Here is a 13269-nt window from a genome sequence, read left to right on the forward strand (position 1 = left end):
ATTCTCCTGCTCTTTGGATGCTGCCTGACCTGCTGTGCTTTTCCAGCAACATATTTTCAGCCTTTCTCCTACCTGCACAAGGCACAATGTATCTTGACTTCTCCACTTCACTAAAGATAGTGTCAATAAACATGTCCCCTGAACCAGAAGTGCAGCCTCAATAGTGTGAGGAAGACATTTACCAATGTTTATAAAGGTCAGAGAATCAGCCTTTCGCTGACTACCGATATGTAACGTAAATAGAGGACCTCTGGTCAATTGTAAATAGGTGACAGCTCTCTCATCCTCTGACACCAGCTCTCAAAAACAGAAAATCTTGGAGCTAGTTCTTCATCATGTTATAGCATCGTGATCTCAAACCAAAGTCACTTTTTGAATGACTCTTCTGACTAATGCTGACACAGTGGGCTGAAGGACTTTTTCCTATGCTGTAGATTTATTAGTCTATAAATATCTCATTCCACACATAGTACAGAAGCAAATTACTGCAAGTAAAACGGCTGGAAATCACAGTGGGTCAGGCAGCATCCATGGAGAGAGACTAAGCTAATGTTTAGGTAACTGTTCTTCAGACTCAAAACGTTAAGTTGCTCTCTCCCGACAGATGCCTGATCTGCTGCAATTTTCAGCAGTTTTTGTTCTCTGCTGAGTACAATTGGTTAACTAAACTATGGAATTACCATTGCCATTAGCAAACTGTCATTAATGGATTAAATCTCACCAACTGGACCATTATTTGGCCTGAAGTGTTATTTTTCTTTCCCTCCACAAATGCTAGCTGATCTGAACATTTTCAACATTGCTGGAAATTTGAAATAAATCATTGTTTTTCTGTGCTCATTAAAACATGTTGTTTAATCATAAAATACTAATATATCAAAAATCAGAAGTAATTTGATGAGCCCCTCAATTCATAAAATCCTTGTCATGTTTAAGATTCATTTTGTTTTGATTAACGATTAAAATTTTAGATGTCTCTTTTGCAGACATAAATCAGAAGCTGTGATATTGGATAATATCTTCACAATTAAGAACTACAGAATTATGAATAGAGAATCCAAAATGGCACTAAATAACTTGCTAAGATAATCACTGGAAATGAAAATAAACCATCATGAACAGTTCTTTAAGCGCTTGCAGGTCAATTTCACGCAAGAACTGGATTACAGTTTAAAAGAATTAAAGTGAATGAATTTAGGGAAAAATATACACTGGAAAATAATCCTTTTGTTTATTGCACAATAATATAGGAAACATCTAAATGCCATAAGTTTGGCCTTCACTTTATTTGGGTTAGTTGTTAAAAACAGTTACACCGACTTGGTTTTCTACAGTTACACAGTTTCAATATAAATATAATAGACCGAAGATTTTTTTTAAAAAGTGTTTGACTGTGAAAAGAATATTTTTATTTTGACAAAAACATGCACACCACAGTATGCAGTATATAATGGTAAAGAGTTTTATTTATAATTTCCACACAGATTATCAACTGCAGTATTATTTTATCAAACTTTATACAGTGCTACTTGCCTCTTGTGACCATATGAGCATGAAAATAGAATATGTGAACTTTTCCCTATATACACACACACACACACACACACACACACACACACACACACATATAGGCCCACCCCACAACAGGATGAATATAGTGAAACCATAGCCAGAACAGAAAGCTTCTTACATTTATCATTCAAACAAATTAAAACTGGACTTTAAAAAAAAATCAATGTTGGCTATGATTTAAAATACTAGCCTGTCATGGAGTCAAACCGACAAAAAACAGGTTTTCAAGCCAAAAAATATCCAATTTACTGACAATCATACTATCAAAAATTCCATCTGAATCCTTGCTCAACATGTTAGCAATATTTCCAAGTCATTAGACTATACAGTATGTACAAGTAGGTGACCACAACAGGGACACTGTAGGCTCAGCTTTATTAATGTCCTTGAAACAGTTTATGGCAGTGATGGGAATATGAGTTTAAGATCACCAAAATGTAGAGTGACAAAGTGCTGGGCTTTCCAAGAATGCAAAGTATATAAATGCAATTAAAAAGAAACTACTTCAGCATCTACTACTACAGATACACAAATGTTTTAATTTTATTCATGCCCATGTAAACAAACTGGACAATTACTGTAGTATCACTGACTGTACCTACAAATTTCTTTTAGTTTAGAATAGCAATCATCATGAATGGTTGATTACCATTCACCCCCTCTGGTATGCTAGAACCTTTTAGTAATGGAAAACAATTAAAAACATGATACATTAATAAATGTAACAAGATAAGCAACATGGTATTTTTGTAAAAACATCCACTGTTGCTAAAATCTTCCCGCTTAGGCATCCACTTCCCTTGTGTTGACTTGTAAAGGTGTTTTTTAGCATGTAAATGCAACTATTGTTTCAGTACTTTTCAAAAACCTTTGCACAACGCACAGAAATGACAAAATTATCCTGGCTGTACCTTTCACTTGTAATGAATAAAAGGATATTCCTTGACTGCTGAAAGACTGGACTGAAAAAACCAATAGAAATGTGATATGTAGGATTATTTATATTTTGAAGTTACAATAAAAGTAAATCATGAGAGCTGCAATGCTGGTTACTCAGATGTTTACAATAAGATAGTCACTGCAGTACAGCCCATTCTATAATTAACATGCATATGTTTTAAAAATAAACAATATAAGCTCCAAAGTTTGATTCATGTGACAAATAGGCTAAAATTAAACTAAAACAGCAAGGTAGTGTTTTTGGAATTACTTAAAACATCTTCGGTTATAATGTTTAAGAACACCAAAGATTTTCATCAAACAAAAATCTCTGCAACTAATCAGTGAACGTTTTTTTTGGATGTTGAACAGTTTGATAGTCATAGAAACTACTACACTTGCAGAATGGAAAGCAACATAACTGAGGGAATACAGAATCCTTACCACCACATGACTGACCTGACAAAGTTGGATTGTCAAACATCTTTATGATAAACATCCAATTCTATGTATGGTTAGTGTTACATTTAGTTATACTCCTCACATACAAAATTAACACGAAGAGGGTTTTCCATCTGTTTCCAGAAAACCTTCAGCTTCTACTTCTCTACAAGGTACTCTGGCTACCCAGACAGGAATCTTTCAGTATTGCTGGTAAGGTTAACACATAACTGAATATATTTATTTGAACACAACCCAAACAATCATCGTTATCTGTGCTTTACTCTCAGGACTGCTACTTCCTAAATATTTTCAATACCAAGACTACAGAAGTTACTAAAAAATAAAGAAAAACACACATGCTTTAATCAATCACAGCATGCTTTCAGATTGTCAAAATATTACATGATCCTATGCACATATTAACAAATGAATCAACAATTGTAATTTACACCTTCAAAAAGGTGAACACGTCACAAAACAGCAAATTGTGTAGATTGTTTAAAAAAATCTTTAACAGCTGTAGAAATCTAAGTTTGAACATTTAAGCTTAAAACCAGCTATCTGTTAGCACAAAAAACTTCAGTTTTAGAAAAGTTTGCAATAAACCACTGATTCAACAACAGCCAAGGCAAACAAGCTCCCTGAAAATACTCTTCACTAACGTGCCACCAACTGTGGTGTCAATGTTAACGCACATCCACAAGTTACAAGAGACTAAAAAGTAGCTAAACACTTCTGAAGGGAATATGCATTCACCATTAGTTCAGATTTATAGTAAAATATGCACTGGAAAACATCTGAATATTTCTAGTTTTAAATTACATAGATGTAAAAAAGGTCACACTTTGGTGGCACTAGGTCAGAGCCAAATATTTAATAGCCCTGGAACCGAATCTTGATGGATCCCTCAAGGTTCCTCACCCAGTTGGCCAGGAAACTAATTTATCATAATTTTCCTCTCAAAAGACATGAATTTTATCACTGTTATGCTGAACAAAATCTTTTTTACTTTCCTGAACTGGAAAAACAGCGACTTGAACATTAATTTTCAGTCAGGAATGTAACGGTCAAATGACTCTTCAAAAGGCCAGGTGGCTGACTGAAAAGTGTTCATGGCTTTTCAGCAACTCTTCCCTTCCGCTACTCCCATCATTAGGTGGTACTTTGAACAAGTAACCAAAAACCATCTGATTGTACAGATAGGCATATGGCACAATTTGGAGTGCATTAAAAGCGGCGACATTTCAGGAATAGATAGCCAGACTAGCATTTGTATTCAAAATGCCAACTTCAAATTCTTATTGATTAAAAAGGTTTGTATTATTGTATAAATGTATTTTTTGCTGGAAAAAATCCACTTATTGATGGAATATTTTGAATTTTCATACCCTGTGAATATCATTCAATTTTTTTTTAAAAAAGTATTTAACATATCTGTCAAAATTGGTTTAGGCAGATAATGTTTATGTAGTATTTAAATACTTGTTATGTTTCCAGTGACTTGATGCAGGTAAAATCAGATGAGTTTTTCCTTTCCACCAATGCAGCATTTCAAACTTTGATCCTAGTATGTGTCCCTTGATGCCAATATGACTTAGCAGCTTTATGAAAGTATAATGTAAAACATCTTTAAAAGGTGCTGCTTGCTGTAAGTTGTTCAAGAGCTATACCACTGCTTCTTCCAAGGTCGAGGCCTGCTGTGTGAATTAAGAACGTGTGGTTTAATGTGCTTTAAATAAGTGAAGGCCCATTGACATGTCTGAAACCTTTGATGATCAAATAATACAATTTTGACCTATTTTAAGTAATAGTTCAGAGTCTGGAAGAAAAGCTCCAAGAATCATTTGATCCAGGTCCAGGCACTTTCTCCAAAAGAATTGAAGTTTAACTACGAGGGCTAATTTAATTGTAAAGGATATGAGGCCCTTCCTCTGGAGAACCTCTCTTATGTAGATCTTCTCTTGCACTCAGGATTCCATTTACATCTGAGCCATTTGTCTTCTGCTCTTCCATTATTTCATCATCCTTGTTCATAAGTCCAGCCAAGTGTCCGAGTGGGAATCCAGTGTCACAGTTCTGTGTGGATGACACTTGTGAAATAACTGGCATTTGCACTGCTGAGTTGTTATCAAAACCATTGTCTCCGATATCATACTGACCCAGGGCCTCCTCTTGCTCCTGTTTCAGGTAGTCTGGCACAATGAAGTCACTGGAAAACAAGTAATTTTAATATATTAAAATGGATATGGAATAACAATCCAACCTTAAAACACAATTTACCTCAAAATTTCAGACCTAGTAGGCGTACTTAGATCAGGATATCTAAAAATACAGGCCAAAAACAACAAATATGCATATGATTCTACAACTATTATAAAACTTTTGTTAATCCATGGAACAAAAACAAAAAAAATCAAAATGTATTAAGATGTTTGAAATCAAGTAAATAAGGGACAGCTTCAAAACCAGAACTGGCCAGTATATGTCTGGGAGACCAACTCTATGCAAGACTGACTCAATTGAACTCGTATGGTGAAATCAAAACAAATACAATTCCTACTTGGCAATATATCTTCTATTTTTATGATCAACCTGTTCAAAGATATTATTACACACCACTGGAGCAGGTGGGATTTGAATTAGGGCCTCCTGGTCCAGTGGCAGGGACTTCACCTCTGTGCAACGAGAGGGCCTGCAAAATTACTTCTACCTTACATAAGGAAAATGTCAACAAACTATCAACTAATAATAGAAAAATACATAAAATCTAAGTCTTTGAAAATTCTATTTTATTCTGGAGTTCACACATTTAATGACTCATTCAAATCCCAAATTTGATATTAAAAAGAGGTTTAAGAAACAGATTAAAAATGTTTTTGAAAATATTAAAAACAATTATACAATGTTCAGGAGTGTAATAGTGATGCTACTAGACTAATTATCCAGAGAATGAGACTTAGCAGTCTGAGAATTTAAAACAAAATGGCATCAGTAAAAGTGGTGAACAAACTGCTGGACTGTCAATAAAAGATAATCAGGAACAAACAATAAATGATAGCAATACCTATTTCACATGAATATATATATAATTTACGTTGAATCTACAGAATTCAAATCCAGGAAGTAACAGATCCGAACAAGACTTCATGAATACAGTCAAACCTCATTCATAAAATGCTTTCAATACAAAGTCCAGAAAAAGGTACTCAGACATTGGAGGCAATGCAGAAAAGAAATGCCTATCAGAGACATCGAAGTCATGAAAGGAGATTTAGGAGCTAATTCCAAACAAGAATAGACTCAGAAATGTTATTCAGACATTCAAAAATGATAAAAGGAATAGGGAAATTGAATCTAGATAAAGGCTCAGATTTTGAGATCAACAGCAATTGTACAGCACCAACTACAATATTACTAATGGACTTGATTTTAAATATGTTTGGCATTAGTTATGAAAGCAATGTTAGAAAATGGAGAACAGCAATTTAATACTGCCCCTTTGGCAATAATGGAGCTTAGCTCCTTGCATCAATTTTGTATTTATAAATTTGTGGAAGGGATAAAAATTTAAACAGAAGATTACGCTAACGTTGCCATTTCTTGTGCCCCATTTCACAGTGCTTTATGTATAGGCCAATATTGCGACAATGTGGACATCTGCACACTGCATTAGAAACATTATGCATGCAGTGGTGCAGCACTTTGAACTCCAGAGGAGCTAGAGTGTTTATCTTGAGTGGCCACTGTATCCTGGCTGGTTGGCGAGTTGTACCTAAATGGCAGCATTGACCTGTACTGAAATGTTGTGAAAACATGGTAAATCCTGGAACATTATGATAACGTTTTCTTTACGATGGTGTTGATGCGACATGAAGCCAAAGCAAGGTCTCCATTTCTGTTTAGTTTAGGTAGATTACACATCTCACCTAAGGGCTCGGGGTACTTGGTTCTTTCAAAGTTGTGTCACAGGTCAACAAAGTGGTTAAAATTGCGTTCAGCATGCTTGCTTTCATTGCTCAGGCCACTCAGGATAGGAGTTGGGACATCATGTTCAGGTTGTACAGGACATTGGTGAGGTTACTCTTAGAGCACTGTGTACAGTTCTGGTTGCCCAGCTCTTGGAAATAAATTATTAAATTGGAGAGGGCTCAGGAAAGAATGTTGCCAAGACTGGAGGGTTTGATTACAAGGGCGGGCTAGACAGACTGGGACGTTTTTCACTGGAATGGATGAGGTTAAGGGGTGACCTTACAAAGGTTTATAACATCATGATGGCATAGCAAAGATCTTTTACCTAGGGTAGGGCAGTTCAAACTAGGGGGCATATTTTTAAGATGGTAGGAGAAAGATTTAACGGACATGAGGGGCAAGTTTTTTTTACACTCAAGGTGGCTTGTATGTGGAATGAACTGCAACGAAGTGGTAGGTGCAGGTATATTTACAACATTAAAAAGATATTTGGATACATAAATGAATAGGAAAGGTTTAGATGGATATGGGTCAAATGCAAGCAAGTGGGACGAGTTTGGTTTATGAAACTTGGTTGGCATAGGCAATTTGAACCGAAGTTATAAGCATTTCAGTGCTTATGACTCTATTGCAATTGTACAGACATTCTACAGAGTTGTGCAATGAAGCTTGCAGTGATTACAAATCCATTGCTGCAGAGTAACCTGTGCAAACAGAGAAAGCAATTGTGTAGCTTCAGGATTAAACTGAAGAATCCTAACTAAAGTATCAAAGGTTTGAACTAGAAAGTGTAAAGTAGATAATTTGGTTCAATGCCAAATCAAGAGAGGAATAAAAAAGTTTAAGAAACAGATTAAAATGTTTTTGAAAATATTTTGTTAAAACTCCTGATAAGAATTAAAATATGAATAAAGTAGATGTTGCATTATAAAATTTAATTTTTATACAGTAACAGATTCAAATACTTTACAGTCCATCATATCCACATTAGTCATCAAACATCCACCTATTCTAACCCCATTTTCTAGCATTTGACCTACAGCCATGGTATTATGGTGTTTCAACTGCTCCTTTAAATATAGTTTTTAAAATATCCTGAGGATTCTTGCTTCTCCCACGTTTCAGTGAAAAGAAGATTCCTCAAATTCTCTCAAAAGCATCTGCTCCTTGCCTTAAAATTGTGCCCCCTGGTTACTGACATCTCTATTGAAGAGACTCCTTAGTTACTCTGTCTGTGCCCCTCAGACTCTGCACAACTTAATCAGCTTCCCTCCTCAGTCTTCTCTGCTCTGTGGAAAATTATCCTAGCCTATCTAGTCTAACTTTATAGCTGAATTGCTCCAGCCCAGAAAACATCCTAGTCACGCTCTTTTGCACCCATCTCTGTGTAATCACATCCTTCCTATTGTGAGGCGACTGGAATTCTGCAGAGTCAGTAGCAAAGAGTTTTTTAAAACCATAATTAAAACTTATCACATTTTAAAAACTTATCCTAGATTGGGCAAGTTCAAAAGATAAAACTAAATTTGCTAGAAAATTATCAAGTATAGAAACCTTAAACTGTTCCAAGCGTTTCAATATCAAGTTCCTTACCAAAAATGTAAGTTTTTGGAGCCAAATGAACCAGTATCTTCAATTTTGGTATTTTCCAGTGTAACATGATTTCAGTGAATACAAACATTTCCACATCTTTTAAAAAAAATCAAACCACTGGATCTAACAGGCAGACAAAGTAAGATCATAACACACTGGAGCAGAAATTAGGCCATTCAGCCCATCGAGTCTGCTCCACTATTCATGGCTGTTAAGTTTCTTAACCCCAACCTTCCGCTTCCTCCCCGTAACCCTTGATACTCAAGAGCCTACCTATCTCAGTCTTAAATATATGGAATGACCTGGCCTCCACAGCCTTATGTGGCATTCTGAAAGGTCTTCCCTTTACACTAAAGCTGTGCCCTCAGGCCTGAGTGTCTCCTACCAATGGAAACATATTTCCAACATCCACTCTGTCCAGGCCATTCAATATTCTGCAAGTTTCAATTATATCCCCCCTCATTCTTTTAAATTCAGAGTTTAGACCCAGAGTCCTCAAACGTTCCATGTATGTTAAGTTGTTCATTCCTGGGACCATTCTTGTGTAACTTAGACCATGTGCAAATCTGCTTTACCGCTACAAAACCTAGCAAAAAGGCCGAGCAGAAGGTGATACAACTTATCACCTACATAATCACATTGTTAATAATTATCCTCAAAATCAAAATGTAAAGGGATTTTTCACATCACAAAGTTATTAAGACTAGAAACCTTGCTGAATTTTGAAGGATTTATCATAGTGTTACGAACATTGCATTACTTGACCCAGTTGGTGCCATTTGGTGAGATATTTCCTTTTCTCAGACTTTAGGTCCACTCCCAGCTTTCCAATATGCAGCCTTTCCTCTTGTTGCTGCTAGAGATCTGCAGCAGGGATAGATTGCACTAGGTCCACCACTTGCTCCACTCTCCACATGGACAGGGGCTGGAATACCCCACAGCTAACAGAGCTGTCAAATTCCAAGCAACCAGAGGCACCATTGTCATCTGCATCCCCAGCTAGCCAAAATCAGCAGCTTCCTGCGAGTCATAATACCGCAAGAACACTACAGCCCAGTCCACATCACATGGAGAAAACTGAAGAGGAAATGCCAGTGAGCCTCTGCGTGACCATAACCCCACTAGCAAGCAGGAATAGGAGGAAGGCCAAGGTATTGCTGTCAACCACAAGGAGCGGCCCCACTAACCAAGGACTAAGCAGTTCCCAGAGACAGTGACAGCCAGAAAGAACAGATGCCTTTGTTCTTCCAGAAACACCAGAACGCAGCCATGCTGCTGCATGAAACAAGCAAGAGACCAAACAACAGATGGTCAAGAGCCCAATGAACATAGGCCCTCCAGCCTAGATCAAGACGACAACTCCCTTGGCTCTACAATCAGGGAATTCACTACAGGAAACATTGAAAATAAAATGTTACATTTTCCTTTCAGTTAAGTATTTTTACATTTTTAAAAAATAATTTACTTATATGTAGGTATTGAATCATTTGAAATACTGTATTGTATCTTGGCCAGTACAGTGTTTCTACTAAAGAAAGTCAGATGAAGCTTAACTCCAGTTTTAACAATGATTCCTAATCAATACTTCACTTAAAATCATTGCACTAAAAATTGCAATAGTCAGGAATGGAGCCATGACTCTATGACAGAATAAATTAGCACCTGATTAGTAACATTTGCCTTACTCTACAATTTCCTGTACCTGCAGCAGAAAATTAAGCTTTCTGTGCAACAGTCAGCAATGCCTTTAAATGCAGCTCACTTCAATTTGAACGTAGCGTTAGCCCAGCAAGTACTAGAATAGTAAAGAAATGCATTCTTGACCATAATTACCAGATACCACAAATGGAAACACTGGTGATACCAACAGATAAAACAAAACCTGATAATAAAAGCATGACTGCTTTAACATGAACTACATTACCACACTATTTTATATATATTGAAGACAGGAATTGAAAATTAAAATTACATTTGGCAGTTCAGACTGCCTTTATTGTGGCTATTCTTTCCATTATACAACTAGTGTTAACAAAGTTCTCTTACAAAGTAGATGAAATTACCATTTGGGTTTTCAGACAGTTGACATTCTATTCATAGATATTTAAAGAGTTTTCAACAAGAACCTACGTCCGCAAATAACGATTAATCAGTCAGTGAATACAAGGCATAGTTAAAACTGGCAGGTACAGAGTGTAGATATAGTGGAAACTTTTTGACTAATGGGGTACCAAAGAGAGGTTAATATTGATTGAATATGTAATGATGAATAAGGAGGTATTAAGAAATATCTCTACATTTGAAAATGATGGTCACTTTATTGGACTTCTTTTATGAACTCTTCAAAATTAAATTTTCTTTGCACTATATTCTCTCTCAGTTGTAAGCAGTGTGAAAATATCAACAGGATGTATGGCAGCTCAATAAATGGCAGGATAGAAAATGTATCCTCTTAACTAATGACATTGCATCACTTAAAAAGAGTTGTAGCAGATCAAGGAAGCAGGGCGACTCAGGATGGACAATAAACACTAGCGTGCCAACCATACTCATATCCCATGAACTAACAATAAAAATCAATGGTTTAGACAAGGGGACCAAAGGCAATGAATGCATCAAAGTTTCCGGAAGATGTTTAGCTGATGAGAGATAAAGCTATGAGGAGAATAGAAAGAGGTTGCAAAGGGATATAAACCATGATCTAACAAGGAGAGAGATGGAGTTTAATTTGGAGAAGTCTGAAATTATCCAGTATGGCTGCAAGAATGGAAAGAGCAGATGTTTTTTGAAAAATTAAGGTTGGTATTCAGACAATCTTGGGTACATGATTCACTAAGTTAATGCAGAGAGACAGTAAGCAACTAGAAAGGTAAATTGTATGTTAGTCTTTATTGAAAAGGGCTGGAGAAGTCATCGTGCTGGAAGTATTGTGGGATTTGGGAGCTTTGTGAGAGGGGACTAAAGAATAAAAACAGGACTTTAGCAGCAGAGCTTACAGCATCGTGAATGAGGATCAATCAACAAAAAATCTAGCAAATAGATCATGGCAGCAGGCAGATGATTGGTTGGTGAGCAGTGCAGCTTTGCTTTTGTTTTTTAACCAAGGAAAGCTATCAAACTCTGAAATAAGGATCTGTGACATTAAGTTGAAAAAAAAACTAGATGGTTAGGTAAGGTCTGTTACATAACAAAGATTTTTTTTGTCTAATTTTAAAAGAAAACACTTGGGGGTAACTTAAAGGCTGTTTACCAACTGCCTGTCTGAAGACGATATTTCAGCAGCCCTGATGAAACACCCCTCGACCAGAGAAACACCAAGAAACACCTCTCTCTTAAAGGCTCAGTGTCATCACAATAGACTAAATCATCTATAGAACTAAAGTAAGTAAATTGAACAATAAAGTTTAACTAGTTAATTATTAACTTATTAGGTAAAAACAAAAATTTTAGATAAACATAGCTAGGACAGGTGGTGTAATGCAGATGCAACACATGCAACTTTCTGGACATCACTGTGGTCACAGACAACCACAGCTACAGCTTGATGAACTTTAATTCAGATTTACTGACTTGCAATTTTAACTCTGATATTGCATCACATTAGAAAGGGAGATGCTCAAGTGACAAAAGGATGCAATTAAGAATCAGACTAATAGGAGGGTCCAGGCAGTGATAAAGCAGCCTTGGTCACTGTTTATAGCTGATGAGTATGAGATTTTTGATTCCTGTCCAATGAATACAAGGAATGAGTTTTGGAGGATTATAAAAGCACATGATGCAGGAAGACATTCAAATAAGTAAAAAATAAATATCACTGTTATTGGGGGCTGTATAGTTTGGAGAATAATAATTGTTCTCTACCCCTTAGGCTGGTTGTAGATAGTAAACAAATGATAAAGGTCATCTAGGAAAAAGTCCTGTAGAAGTTTCATAAACTGGGCTCTAAATAATAAACAGAACATCAGATACTAATGGCTGGACTGGTACTCAAGGCAAATACAAATTTCCACAGACTTCAACACCAAAGAGAAAACTAATTGTTTGTCCAAACAGTGACAAGAGAAGGAGGAACACTGATTCTTGAGACACTGGCACCAGTACTGTGGAAAGATTAAACACTTTCATCCAATCTAAGATAACTAGTAAAAACCATAATGCAGTGCACAGATTCAGATATATGTTACTTGAGATGTGGTCTCACCAATCCTTTGTGCATGTAAAACAAAAGATCCCAAATTTGTACTCAACGTGCCTTAAAATAAGCAACAGCTTTCCTTATTTCTGGCTATATCTGCATACTAACATTTTGCAATTCATGGCCTGATCCCACTTCATCTCCCCATGTAGATAATGTGCTTCCTTTTTATACCTTCTTATAAAATGGACAATTTCACATTTTCCCCATTACACCAAACATGCCTGATCTTTGTCTACTCACTTAATCTATCCATATCACTCTGTAGCTTCCTTAAGTCTTCTTCATAATATAATTTGCTACCTATCTTTGTGTTATCTGCAAATTCAACATCAATACTTTTGGCCCCTTCATCCAAATAACACAAACTGTAAAATATTGATGACACATCACTAAACCCTGTCTCATACAACTTGCTATATCAGTAAGCTACAGGGTAACTGATGCCCTGATTCTAATTGCTGAAAATCTCCAGAGACTCTAACTGATACTCGTGAATTGGAGGTGACCAAATATAATACGCCAAGTTAAGAAAGGAGGAATTGAGAAAGACGGAC

General features: G+C 36.2%; 1 protein-coding gene across 4 annotated transcripts in view; it reads right to left on the bottom strand.

Annotated features, from left to right (window-relative positions):
• Positions 1-1262: 1262 nt before the first annotated feature.
• Positions 1263-13269, bottom strand: part of LOC132829619 (zinc finger and BTB domain-containing protein 44-like) — a 41408-nt gene continuing 29401 nt past the window's right edge. For all 4 annotated transcript variants that reach the window (XM_060846919.1, XM_060846920.1, XM_060846921.1 and 1 more), the window contains one exon: positions 1263-5164. In XM_060846919.1, the coding sequence (XP_060702902.1) occupies positions 4858-5164 (307 nt within the window). In that variant the 3' untranslated portion in view covers positions 1263-4857. The remainder of the gene's footprint in view (positions 5165-13269) is intronic.

Source organism: Hemiscyllium ocellatum, chromosome 29 (genome assembly GCF_020745735.1).
Source record: "Hemiscyllium ocellatum isolate sHemOce1 chromosome 29, sHemOce1.pat.X.cur, whole genome shotgun sequence".
NCBI lineage: Eukaryota > Metazoa > Chordata > Chondrichthyes > Orectolobiformes > Hemiscylliidae > Hemiscyllium > Hemiscyllium ocellatum.